At 41.3% G+C, this 13768-nt stretch overlaps 2 protein-coding genes and 2 long non-coding RNA genes across 7 annotated transcripts in view; 2 read left to right on the forward strand and 2 right to left on the reverse strand.

Moving 5' to 3' along the window:
* Positions 1-171, reverse strand: part of ITGB1 (integrin subunit beta 1) — a 36209-nt gene extending 36038 nt beyond the window's left edge. Inside the window, exon 1 of the mRNA XM_081163577.1 lies at positions 52-171. The gene's annotated coding sequence lies outside the window, so the exon portion shown is untranslated. The remainder of the gene's footprint in view (positions 1-51) is intronic.
* Positions 1-13768, forward strand: part of LOC308569745 — a 77898-nt gene that overhangs the window by 39087 nt on the left and 25043 nt on the right. The window lies entirely within an intron of this gene.
* Positions 256-4980, forward strand: LOC308569796. Its single transcript, XR_014000862.1, has 3 exons — positions 256-389; positions 1327-1390; positions 4824-4980. It is a non-coding gene; the product is annotated as an uncharacterized lncRNA (long non-coding RNA).
* The window catches only part of LOC308569553 (integrin beta-1-like), a 49150-nt gene continuing 47370 nt past the window's right edge, over positions 11989-13768 (reverse strand). The window contains exon 14 of the mRNA XM_081163617.1: positions 11989-12108. Within this exon, the coding sequence (XP_081019743.1) occupies positions 12090-12108 (19 nt within the window). The 3' untranslated portion in view covers positions 11989-12089. The remainder of the gene's footprint in view (positions 12109-13768) is intronic.

A 13768-nucleotide genomic window follows, 5' to 3' on the forward strand; every position in this document is an offset into this window, starting at 1 on the left:
CGTCGGAGCAAAGCGGGGTTTTCCCTCCCTGGCCCTCGTCACGGAGCTCACCTTTGCCTTGAAACTCGGCTTTTAGGATCGACAAAGGTTCACAAACACACAGGCGTTGCCTTCATCCCCCTGCTGCAAGTATAGATTGGCCAAAGGTTTGCTCCTCCGTAAGGACACTCCTGGGATATATATATTTTTACTCGGAAGTAAAGCTTGCGTTCAGAGGGTGTAGACTTGCAGCATGAGGCACGCTCTTTCTCTTCACTCCTACAGGTTTCATTTCACATCAGGCTGAAAAACAGGGTACATTGGAATTTCTGGGTGATCTGAAGTAGATCAGGAAAGGTTCCTTCCTGACTCCCAGTTGTTTGCCCTAGGAAAGACTCCCGAGTAAGCAGGTAGTCGTGTAACAAGGGGAGATGCTGCCCTTCTGCGGATTGGTAAAGAGTTCTAGCAATGGAGGAATTTAGAAAGTGGAGTCTCTATTTTAAGGTTGTTTCTTGTCATAGGGAAAAGGAACCGATCCATATCCCTAGATCCACTTTTTAAAGACAAAAGTTGATTCTATTCACATTGAATAGGCACTTTGCACATACTCACAACTCTCTCTCTTTAAAAAAGCCACATTCAAGTCCATGATAATTGAGCAGGCCCTACTATTGTTGAACTACAACTTTCATCATCCCTGGCCATTGACGTACTACTCTTTCAGAACCAAACTTCCCCTTGACCTCTCTCATCCCTGGTTAGCTTAGTCATTTGTCTCATCCTGCCAAGTGACAGTTGATACAGAATTTTAAACACCCTTATACTGAGTCAGATCACTGGTATATCTAGCCTAGTAGTGTGTAATCTGAACTTCCAGTGGCTCTCTAGTCTCACTACAATAACGCACTAATTTGGAAGACAAATTCCCACAAGAACAAAGGAGGAGCACCCCTTAGAAGGCATATGTTCCAACAGCACCACACTATTAACAGCAATGAGCATTTTTGCTAATGTGGTATCTCCAAAGAACCTAAAAAGACGTATCTGAAAGTCTGCTACTACGCACATCTGGATGTCTGCAGGGGGCAAGACATTCAGTTAGGGTTGCCATATTTTACAAAAGTGAAAACCAGGACACCCCAAAAGTTGTGTAATATCTGGTGTGTGTGTGTGTCAGTTTCTAGCACTTGTTGAACCTGATAAATTAATCAAAATTGTACAGGCTCTTGCTTTGTTTACCATCTAGTTTTATGAAGAGTACTGGAGAACTCAAATGTTTGCATGCAGTTTTCTGATATTTTGGTTGGCCTAATAAAGGTATTGCCCTAATCAGTGCTATTTTTCTAGAAAAAGAGGTGCCAGAACTCTCCATGAACACCTCCCTCATTCTCTTAGTTCCAGTACCTCTCAGGTAGGTACCATTGCCATTCTGAGTTCTGGCAAGTTCCAGGTGAAAAAAGCCCTGGCCCTAATATTTAATTTTTTTCTTATGGCTTAAGGCAGGTATTTCTACATATTGTGTAACAACTGATTAATCTTTAATACTTTCATTAGTCTGTAAGACTTTAGCAGCAACAGCAACAACAGCTACAATAATAAATTAGGCAGTGATTCCATGCACAATGCTTTTAGAAAGATACCCTTGTCCAGCTTTCCTCTCTACTTTAAAGTAATAGTTTGCCTTTCCTTGTAACTGCAATAGCAAACATATTCCTCACTTATATATCTTTTCCAGCATTGCCTGCACAGTTATTTGTATAAATTTAGATTATGGTTTCTTAGGACCATTCAGATTCCCCCTGATTTTATAGTCACACATTACAATGTTAGCAAGGGAAATGGTGTGGCTTTAGGAGAACACAAAGGGAAGTTCAAAAGGAGCTGTCATATGTGTAGATGGGGCTCTATAGAAAGCAGAACTGCATAATTGCCAGCTCCCAATTCAAAACCACAAGTTCAGCAACCTGTGAAATTGATTTAAAAGCTGTCAGGAATAATATATAAAATATTGTCAGTTTCTGAGCCTCTGGAATACACTGTAGTCACTGTAAAAGTTTGGTTGTTGTGATCAAATATGTTTTGATTAATAGCTAAATTCAGTAATACCGCACTTTAACATAAATTCAACCTGAATGAAACTCCCCCTTAGTTTTAAAATAACCTGCCAGATGGGCGGAGTATAAATAATAAAATTGTTGTTGCTGCTGCTCATGTTTAAACCTAGATCTATCATTAGTTCATGACCCATTGAACATCCATCAGCCTATCTACACTTGCACTATTCCTTTTGTTACAAAAAGCCCTGTGAGGGCATGTGAAAAGCTCAGTGGAGCAGCAATGAAACTACTATCAAAAGGCCCTCCCATCAGCCTGCAAAAGTCATACACCAGAGATCATTGTGTTCCCCATTATCAGTTTCCTAGCTGTAGCTGGGCCTGGGGACATCCTATTCCATAATAATAATTTTACTATTTATACCCCACCCATCTGACTGGGTTGCCCGAGCCACTCTCAGCGGCTTTCAACATACCATATAAAAACATAATAAAACATTAAATATTTAAAAGCTTCCTTATAAAGGGCTGCCTTCAGATGTCTTCCAAAGGTTGTATACAGTGGTACCTCAGGTTACATACGCTTCAGGTTACAGACTCCGCTAACCCAGAAATAGTGTTTCAGGTTAAGAACTTTGCTTCAGGATGAGAATAGAAATCGTGCTCTGGCGGCGCGGCAGCAGCAGCAGGCCCCATTAGCTAAAGTGGTGCTTCAGGTTAAGAACAGTTTCAGGTTAAGAACGGACCTCCGGAACGAATTAAGTACTTAACCCGAGGTACCACTGTAGTTATTTACTGTATTTATGTGAATCTAATGCACCATCAAATCTAATGTGCACCCTAATTTTTGCAACGTAATCTGTCCAAAAAAGGTGTGCATTACATTTGAGTAAATACGGTATCTCCTTGGCTTGGGCATCGCATATACTGTAGTAACTTTGTTATTAACTGCCATATGCAACTATTTCTGTGATTTTTAAGATCTGTTGATGATGCCAAGAAATCCTCCCAAGCACTTAATATACTGCAGCAGTTTGTGGCCTGGTCTTTTCATTCCTTTCTTGAAAACACACCAGAAAGTTTGGCACTGATACATAGTGAAATGCCAAACATATTTGCCTAGGATGCTAGGCAAAAATAGATGATTTTGGCTGGCAAAACACAATGGAATTTTATGTCATGCTGCCATAAGTTTGGTCAAGAGCTTGCCATCATCAAGATCTATCAGGGTCCATATCTGTTCATCTTTTGAAACTGATGGGTAATCTGTCCTGCACAGCGGCGTAGCGTGGGTTGTCAGCACCCGGGGCAAGGCAAGTAATTTGCGCCCCCAAACCCGGGGCAAGGCAAGTAATTTGCGCCCCCAAACCCCTAACCTGCCGCCGCTGCCAGCTTCTTCTTGCTGCTGCCTGGTCTGGTCTGGTTCTCTCCAGCGCTGCGCTGGGCGGCCGCTGCACTGTCCCTCCCCCAGATAGTCCCTCGCTCTCTCTCCGCACCGCACGCCTGGCACCCCCCCCTCCACAGTGGGTGGCGACCCAGCGGCTCGGATCGGATTCGCACAGCCAGCACTGCAGTGAGAGAGAGTGAGTGAGCCAGGTAGGGGCAGAGAGCTGTGAGTGCGAGCGCCCCCCCAGATGTTGCGCCCGGTGCGGCTGGCCCCCCCTGCACCCCCTACGCTACGCCATGCCACTGGTCCTGCATTTTCTAAGACGAAAGCTGTTCTGAATGACCATTTCCACTAGAATATTTCAAAAATTTGACAACTTGGAAGAATAATTATAAATCAGATTCACGTCAGACATTCACCAAGCTCCTTGGCAATAGTGTTATGAAAAGCAATATTTTGGTTAAGAGGAAAGGTTCATCAGAAAAAGTGCATGAAGAATTTTCTAAAAAATGAGAACTTCTAATGACAGTCCAATGCTGAGTCCAAGCTGTAGTGGTATAATGTTCAGTGGCTGTAATGAGGCCAGTGATTGGCTGTATTCCACCAGTACAGTATTTGAAAAGAGCTGTTTTGGAGATCAAATGTACCCTTAGGTGCGGGATGGGGAACCTCTTTGGCCCATACCTGTTAAGGAAGTGGAATCTGAGCATAAGCTGTCTCTTAACTGAAGCCCAGTCACCAATAAGATATCCTCTTTTTAGAGTAAACAGTTCATTTTAAACTCTATACATCCTGTATCCATTGGAACACTGAGAAACCCATGTTTTGTCCTCTATTTCAGTTCCACAGACACCCATCTGACTGAAGCAGGGTGGAGGACATTGACTTAGTCATTGGTACCACCCATTAGCGTTCAGTTAAAACAGAGGGTGGATTACTGGGGGACTTTGGAAACTCACTATAGACCTTAGCCCAACTCATCTTGCAGAATGCCTCTAAGGAGAAAATGTAGAAAATGTATAGAGGTAAAAAAAAAAAGATCCAGTTTAACCCATTATTAGCCTTAGGGTATTGCGGGGGGGGGGATCAACACATGGTGTAGTGTAGTGGTAAAAAATAATGGATTCTGCCACTCTCAGCACATTTAAGCTTTCCTCATGAAAAAAACAAACCCAAGACCTTCTAGACATAGGATCCCTTTAAAACAATTTCTTAGCCAAATTCACCCTGAATGTTCCTATAATTTTCACTGTGGGTTAGGATTTCCACTTCATCCTTTACACACACTCTTAATGAGAAAAAGTAGGGAGGAAGGGAGGATGAATTATTTTACCCAAATTACCAAAAGCTTATTAAAGGCTCAATAATCCAAGGGGATTTATTTTGTGATTGTCCCATTATAGGTAAAAAGCACGTACTCAAGTCAAGCCGTGGAATTAGCTAAATCTGCCTGTTCTGAAGGCGAGAAACAAGTATTACAGCTTGCAGCTATGGTAAAGACTTTGCCTTTTGATATATTTAGTTTGTGGTTACACAAACTCTTTTCCATTCCAGATCACACAATATATGTGGGGTTATTTTAAACAAAACACTATTTTAAAAAAATCTATTTCTTTTGTCTCGTTTATGATCATATCAGATGTTCCCAGGACAGTTGCTGATACTGAATGGAAAGATGACTGTGTTCGATTTCCAGTGATTCATAAAGCCACCTCCTTCTCTGTTCTCCTTTCAGAAGCCTTGCAAATTTCCCTCTGTCAGTTAAATTAGGGATGGAGAACCTGAGGTCCTCCAGATATTGCTGAACTACAAGTCCCATGGCCTCTAATAATGGGCTGAGCTGTGTGGAACTGATGAGGTTCAGAATCCAACAATATCTGGAAGACCACAGCTTCTGTACCTAAATCCTAAATTGTTGCTCATGAGGAACATGTATTCTGAGCATAATGACAGTTTTGTGGTCATCATAGTGAACTTGCTATATTTATTACAAAGGAAATTGGGCACATGGTTAATGTTTTCACAAATACTCACACCACAGAGCAGTATAAAAGTTGACAAAAATGAGCCTGGTTTTAATCATGCCCATAAAAGTTGATGCAAAGAAGTCCTTGAGACATACTTCCTCCTGATACAACCTCTTCTCCTTGTGGGATATATTCAGGGTGGTACAATACACAGAGTGGGCTTTATTGGGGGAAAAACCTCCCCTTTCAGCCATTTACTGCAACAAGGGTTTTGCAATGAAAGTATTTTGTTATGATTAGGTCCTCCTCGCCTTTTTAAACAGTTGACATATATCTGTAACAGTGTTACTTTCAGTTTATATCTCCATTATTCCAGTTTAACAGCATCACACAAAAGGAAAGTAGCAACTTATCTACCATGTCTTGTTGATTATAAACCATATTGCATAAAATGCAGTAGTAAATAATCTGGGAGAATTGTTTATTACATTTATTCATTGCTTTTTACATAAATGTCTCAAAGTGACTTAAAGAGTATTTAAAAATACCGGACTACCTGCCAAACCTTTAAAAACTGTGATACTCATATGTTGAGAGAATACCTGAAGACAGGTACTTGCCACTTCATATTCTTTATATGCCTTTGAAACACGGTAAATATACTGGGTCAAGCATTTTATGGACAAATTATCCTTAATTCTGCATTAAACCAGCACATGGTGCTTAGCATATGTTTTGTTAAGTACAAATTTAAAAATAGTTCATGACCATCTTAGAATCAGCATAAGCCCAAGGCGTTTTAGGACTTTTTATGTTATCACTTTATCTCCTGAGATGTGAGTAAGCCAAAAGCAGGGTTTTACTCACACAACACTGTTTGCACTTAGTAACACAAATAGTTCGTCAAGCAGGATTAATCAGCAAAGCTGCTATGAGATTGCTTGCTTCTTATCACCAAATCTGTAGTATAAACATGCTGGCTGTGTTGGCCAAAATATGTTGTATGCTGCGGGGTAGACATCAAGGGAATATCTGGAAGCATCCCATTTTCGGTATCAATATGATATGAATTTTGAGCTTGCTGCTTGGAACACTGATTTGGAAATGACTGTGTCATTTTAAAGCATCCTTCCCCAAACTGGTGCCTCCCCCTGATATCTTGGAGTACATCTCCTATCATCCCTGATCATTGGTCATGCTAGGGCTGATAGGAGTTGTAGTTCAACAACATCTGGCAGGAATCAGGTTGAGGAAAGGTGCTTAAAAAAAGTTATTCAACAAGGTTTTCTAAGTGGATTGCCTTGATTGCAGGTTTGGTTTGCGCACAGATTTCCACATCACAATTAGAAACCCTATCTAACAGCTGCTCAAGCTTTGAAAACTAGACAGATGGTGTTACAAAATGTGTTGTGATGCTTCCCATTTCTCTAAGCAGTAGGAAATGCCAGCTGCTACAGAGTTGAGTTCCCTTTTGAGAAGCTTGTGTATTTTTTTGTAAGCATAAAAATATACAAGCTGAGCAGGGGGCATCAGACAAGAACTTTGGCAATCATGCATGCTGGTCTTTAAAGCAGTATTAGTTCTCCCAAAAGCTGAAAGCATAGCCTTAGAAATTCACAGCTGTGGCCAGGAAGAGTCAATTTCCCATGAAAAGACATCTCGGTTGCCTTGTAAAGCTTGATTCCATGTGGATTCCCAAAGATAGAAATATATAGATTTGGTTCCTCAACAGGGATTTTGAAGAATTCTGATGGAAACATGGGTGAAAATTGCTCATGTTTGCTTATTCATCCCACTTATGGAATGGAAATCAATCCTCTGATAACAATTCCATAGTTTCCTCTAATTCCGCCATCTGCAATCCCGTGCATCATATTCCATATCATGCCCAAAGGCCCCCCAACTGCTAGGAGCACATGTTGGTGTGGGGCAGTGAGGTCTGAAAGTCCCATTCTGATCTTTCCTCTGTTCAAAAAAGGAAAGTTAGGATCTTAAAACACAGCAATTAATAATCCATAAATTTAGTTTATACATACAGTTTAATGTGGATTATAAAAGCAAGCTATATAGCAAATCTAACACATAATGTCCTTGTTATTGTGGCTTACATTATTCCGTCTTGCTGGGGGGGGGGGGGACTGGACTTCAATCCCAGTAAGTCCTTCCCTGAATACACCATGGTTTGTGGTGGTGGGAAGTGTAGAATATGAATTGCAGAATAAGATTACAGATTTGATTACATCTATTCATTTGCAACTCTTAATGAAAACAATTTAGTAAACTGGTTTGTTGTTAGTGCATTCCATGCTGCGTATGTTTCTGTTGCAGGACTCAGTGTTGGGTTTGTCCTAATCTATAATCTATAATAGCTCCCTAGCAGTAAACTTAGATGATTCACTATGACTCATTTTGAAGAATAGATTTATACCTCCAGTTCAGCAGCATCCAGATAAAATCACAGGCTGTTTACACAAGAAAGACCATCCCAAGGCTTTAAAATGGCACATATATATTTTCTCCCTTGAACATTTCACTTCTTACTTTCAGTTGCAAATCAGCAACACAATCCTTGCCTGCAGTTTTGAATGGAAGGAAATCAGTAAGTACTGCTATAAATTAAATTTCAAGTGCCAAGTGAATGTCCTCCTTTTGTGGAGGTAATTGGTAAGAAGAGATCCTCTTTGTTACTGTAAGTTCAGTATAGAAACTGATAGAAGTGATGATTACAGCTTTATTGCTGTCAGGAGTAGCTGAGACTTCAAAGTGAAAGCAAGATATGGAATTGTGCTAAGAGAGAAGCCTCTTGTTAATGGGGGTTCAGTCTTATGGAGTGTATTCATGTTGCCTCCTTAGAACACAGTGAAGTTGCTTCCCCATCTCCATGTGCTTCACAGCTCTTCCCTTCCCCTCAGCTGTTCACATCAGCACAGCTTCATTAGTGTCAGATTCCTTTCTGTTTGTATACACACCAGGGGGCATTGATAGGGTGGGGAAATGCCTTTTACCCTATGCAAAGTTATTCATAAGTACTTAATTCACTCCAGAGGTCCGTTCTTAACCTGAAACTGTTCTTAACCTGAAGCACCACTTTAGTTAATGGGGCCTCCTGCTGCTGCCGTGCCGCCGGAGCACGATTTCTGTTCTCATCCTGAAGCAAAGTTCTTAACCCAAGGTACTATTTCTGGGTTAGCGGAGTCTGTAACCTGAAGCGTATGTAACCTGAGTTACCACTGTATTTTGTTAGGATACACATGCATTTTGGATAACATCATTTGATGTATGAAAACGCAGCAAGTGCACAGCAAACAGGAGTGTGAACACAGCTGTGTTGTCCATAGGACAAGTCGGCAGAAAACCTGTAACTAGCACAATCCTGACCATGTCTGCTCAGAAGTAAGCCCTTTCTAGACCACTTTTATATTAGAAGCCAGAAGGCATTCTCCGCTACTTGTTTTGCTTACTAGTTCTGAAAACCCCTTCATTTAGCCAATATGTGCCTGACAGCACAACCTACGCAGAAGTGATCCCCACTCAGTTCAGTGGGGACTTATTCTCAGGTCAATGTATGTAGGCTTAGCTCGAATGTTTATCTTTTGACCCAGTAAAAATGAATAAGTTTTTGGGGGGCTCTTGAGATCAGTTTCCTCAAATGTTGGAGAAAGATTAGCTATGACTTACGAGTTTCAGTCCTTCCAGATGTTTTACTTCCTTAATGTTGGTTAGACATACAAATATAAGGTTCCTGGTTTTCTACTTTACTGTAATGGAAGAGGACGTCCAGGAACTGAAAGGAACAAGGATCAGAAAATGCACCATCGTTCTAAATCTATTTTAGAGGAAACTATTAAATGGATACTGTACTAACTTCAGCTATCATGTCCCTGTTACCGGGTTTTAAACCAGTGAATCCATTGTTTCTGGTTTTCTTTTAAAAATAACGGTGTTTCTGCAATATAGAAGTGTGCAGATAGGAAACAAAAAGAATAGCCCAAGGGCATTCTCTGTCCAATGGGTGTGTCATCGTGACCTTGCAAGCCAGGGCAGCACTATTGAATGTGTTGCCAAAGAATAAAGTAAGCTGCAGCAGGGTCTTTGTTTAAAATCTTAATAAAAAAATGAATCATCGAAAAGAGCATGTTCCTGCATGGCTTCTCTTTTAAATGTCTTTGAGATATTTTTCTACAATCAAGTGACATTTTATTAAACAAACAAACAAACAAACAAACAAACGATAGGAGTTCAAATATCCTGCCCCATGTTTGCCTTCTGCAACCATATCCTACATCTCAGTGGTTTAATAGTGAATTTCAAAGTGCAGGAGACTCAGCATGGCTGCCCCCTAAGCCACATACCAAAAATGCAGGCGGCTGTACAGATCCATTATTATTCACAGACACAGCCATGGGCGTAGCCAGGATTTTTGTTAGTGGGGACAGGCCTTTTGTTAGGGAGGGGGCAGAACCTCAGTTTGCTATGTATTTATTTTTATTTTTTTGATGGGGGCCCATGGACACAGCCAGAATGACTTAGCTCCCTCACCCCCATGAGCTGCATAGCTTAGAGAAGAATTTGACTTGAACTTGTATAAACTGCAAAGAAAGCAAACCAAATCACTTTGGACTCTAGCTCGCAAAACAGTGACACTGACTGCCAGGCAAGAAAGGTTAATTCTAAATCCACATTTCACTTCACAGAGTAAAAGCAAGGCCTGTGAGTTACTGTGCTGCTCCTTCCATTAGCAAAACAAGAGGAGGAATGAATGAGCTAGATATCTCAGATGCTAGGTTGGGAAACATGTAGATGGACAAAAGGAATGTCAAAAGGAGGAAATTGGAGGCTCCAGTGTGAAAGGGTAGTGCAGATAAGGCTCACTGAGCAATTAATTCATTTCTTTCCCACTCAGCTTTTATCTTGCCCTTCATCTGACAATTTCTGGGTGGAGTTCATGGTTCTCCTCCCAATTCTTTGCTTATGACAACCCTGCAAGGTAGCCTAGGCTGAAAGATAGTGACTAGCTGAAGGTTACAGACCCAGCTTTGGGGCTGAGTGGTGATTTGAACCCGGGGATCCCTGGTTCTACTCCAAGTAGGGCCTTTTAGCATACAAAATGGTAATAAAAACTTTCAAGTCACACTGAAATCTTCAGGGATGGATGATTTTAAAAAATCACATGTGGGTGATAATGTACAGTACCAGTAAAATTGAGGGCTCTTTAAATTGAAGTTTAGGCAGGGAACAGATCAGAAATCTATCTGTTATACAGTTTATTTATCTGGGGTAGGGAAATCCAACAAGGATTTCCAGCAGAATTGGTGGTGGTTGTGGGCAGAATTCAGCAAGAAGATACAGTACAATGAAATTAGAGTGCACTGAGTATTTACTCTCCAGTGCTAGTCTATGGGCAGTAGAATCTCTCTGCATGAAGCAGCACTCCAGATTATGTCTGTATATGGAATTTGACACGGGTGGAAAGAGAATCAAACTCCTGACGCAAAGCCTTTAGTGTGCTAGAAACTCAGGGCCAAACTATGTGTTTTGCCAGAAGAGATCTGTGACTGATCTCTTGATGTTTTGTTCTGGTTTTTTGTTTTAGCTAAATATATCCGTGGGGGAGGCCCCTCTGCTCATTGGACTGGGGAAGGAGCAATGAGGATGGAGCATTTTAACGTTCCCTGAAGCTTTTTGCTGCTCAGAATTGATGCTTGCTAGTTTATATTTCTTCCTGTATTTTTTTTTCTCTCCCAGGAAGCACGAGGAAAAGAGAGCAGGGAGGATTAAACACACCCAGCCCTTATGCCACTTCCTTGACCAAATTAGGACCTTTCTCTTCTCCCTGCAGCAGTGTTTAGCTGAAAAAGAAAGTTGGGAGATCATTCAAGGGATTCCCAATATTACACATACCTTGGCACTAATTTTCCTGTTATTTCAGAAGCACAGCCATGCCAGTTTGTTGCAGCTTGGGCACTGCAGGTACAACAGCTGATTGTGGCATGAGCTCCTTTATGCTATAGCCTTCTTCCTCAGCTGCATCTCATGAAGCAGGCTGTTGCCTAGGGAAAATGTGGGCTATCATAAATTTCTTAGCCTTTAAGGCGCCATATTTGCCCCTCTTGAGCTATGCTAAATCCATGGCTAACAAATGTGTGTGGGGATGGTTTAGCCCCACATGTATTCACTAGAAGTTTCATAGCATCCAGCTGTACACATCTACAGCTCTCTGCACATGATCAGGAAACCTGCCTCTCTCTCTATATTCTAATGAGCATCTGTATTCCAATGAGGGAAGGGGAGGTCAGAGCTTCAATGTGTCCCCTGCAAAAGTTTATTATTCACAGATTCTTAGTGCCTGAAAACAACTATTGTTACCATTCTGGCAAGGAAACCTGAATGTGCATTTAAAGTGATTTGCTCCTTATAAGAGCATCTTTATCCCTGTGGCAATTATGTAAGTAGAAAAGGGAAAGTTACACCCTGTCTAACACCTCTAAGTTCCACCATTAGGGTGAAGAAGGGCCTGCTAATTTAAAGAGAATAACTTCCAGGGCTTGGTTTTTTTATTACAATATAAAAAAAAATTCTTCTTTACCCTCAACATTCTTTGATTCTGATAAATGCTGAATCACTTTCTTGCCTCTGTCCATTTCCTGTTGCTTCCTGTCACTGCATGTAGGTAGGGCTGTGAGATCTTTTTGGAGCAAAGACTCATCTCTTTGCTTGGCAGCTGCGAAGCAAAGGGATTGAAATAGGTGAGCGGAATTCACAACATTTGCACCTCCACCCTACTTTTAAGGTGTTTGTTTATCATCTCTTAAGAGCCTTTATCTTAAGAATATTACAGAGCTGGAAAAGGGACAGAAAATGGCAGCCAAAGTGACCTAGGGTTTTAGGGAACAGAGTGACTCCCCTGGGAGGAATGGGCGAGGAAAAGGTGGAGAGGAAAAGGGGAAATAGAAGCTGGTGAAATGATGCATGTTTCTCCCTCCCTCAAATCACTAGAATTCATGGATGCTGAAAGTTGGAAAATTCAGGACAGATAAAAGAAAGCACTTATTTGTGCAATGCATGGTTAAAACTATGGAAATCAGTTCCACAGGAGGCAGTGGTTAGGTTTAAAGGAGGGTCGGACAAATTCATGGAGGATAGGGCTATCAGTGGCTATTAGCTATGATGGCTTCTTCTGACTCCACCATTGGAGCAAGTAATGCTTCTGAATACCAGTACAATAGCTGGGATCCAAAGACAAGGGGGAGAGTGCTCTTGCAGTTTGATCCTGCTTCCATGTTTCCTGCTGGCATCTGGTTGGCCACTCTAAGAACAGGATGCTGGATTTGATGGAAAACTGGCCCAATTCAGGCTCTTCTTATGTTCTCCCTCCAAAGCCTCAGCTGCCAATTCTATTGGCAATAATATCTGCCTATTTATTACTACATGTATAGCCAACCTTTCCTGCAAGGAACTCAACATGACATGCACAGCACCCAGCCATGGATCTTTTGTTTAATCTGTAGTTCAGCCCTAAGAGGGAAGCTTTTAATCATACTGTTGGAACTGGCATTTTTTACATAGGTTTCAGATTATACAGGTTTTAATCTTTTTCTTTAAAAACAAAAGAGGACATGTTACTACTGTCCAGTATCATGGCTATGTCACAAAACTGCCTTTAAAAAGTTGTAAAACAGGCATTCACATTTAGTCTGCCTTCAGATGGCTGCACATTAACTGTTTGCTTTACAATGGTGTGCTTTCTGATGCAGTCTGCTAACATCCCAAAATGTACTTTCGTAATGGCAGTGGGTCAGCAGCGGAAGGACATCTCAGCTTGCAGACATAAACCGTTTTGCATGGCAGATTAGTCAGGCCAGCAAGTCTGTTCTCGTAAAAGGTGAAATTGCCTTGACATGTTGTGCTGATAAGAACAGCTAAAAGTATTACATTGAAATATTTTCTCCCTGAAAGTAAGCAACACACATATTTTGAAGGAAAGAAAAAATATGAGGCAAAGGGGACTTTCGTTGTGACAGCTGGCTTGACAGCTGTGGTGTATAACTGTGCCACAGCTATACCTTCAGTCAGCCAGCATGCTCTGACGCCACACTGTGGCTTTACAAAGACCAAATGGACAGCCTCTGCCCTAATCTATACTTGCCTAAGCTTTAGTTGGATTTTGAACACAGCACGGTGATACAATGGCAGTAAATACAACATACCAACCACCTAAACCATTTTGCTTCAACTGGTGAGTCATGTGACCCACAACAGGGTTTTACCTAAGGTGGGCTGCTCCAGTAGTACCATAATTCATTTTCTTTTTATTTTACGTTTTTGTAATAAGCCTCATGTTGTTGTTGTTTAGTCGTTTAGTCGTGTCCGACTCTTCATGA

This window comes from Podarcis bocagei (genome assembly GCF_964188305.1).
Source record: "Podarcis bocagei genome assembly, chromosome: 12".
NCBI classification, from domain to species: Eukaryota; Metazoa; Chordata; class Lepidosauria; order Squamata; family Lacertidae; genus Podarcis; species Podarcis bocagei.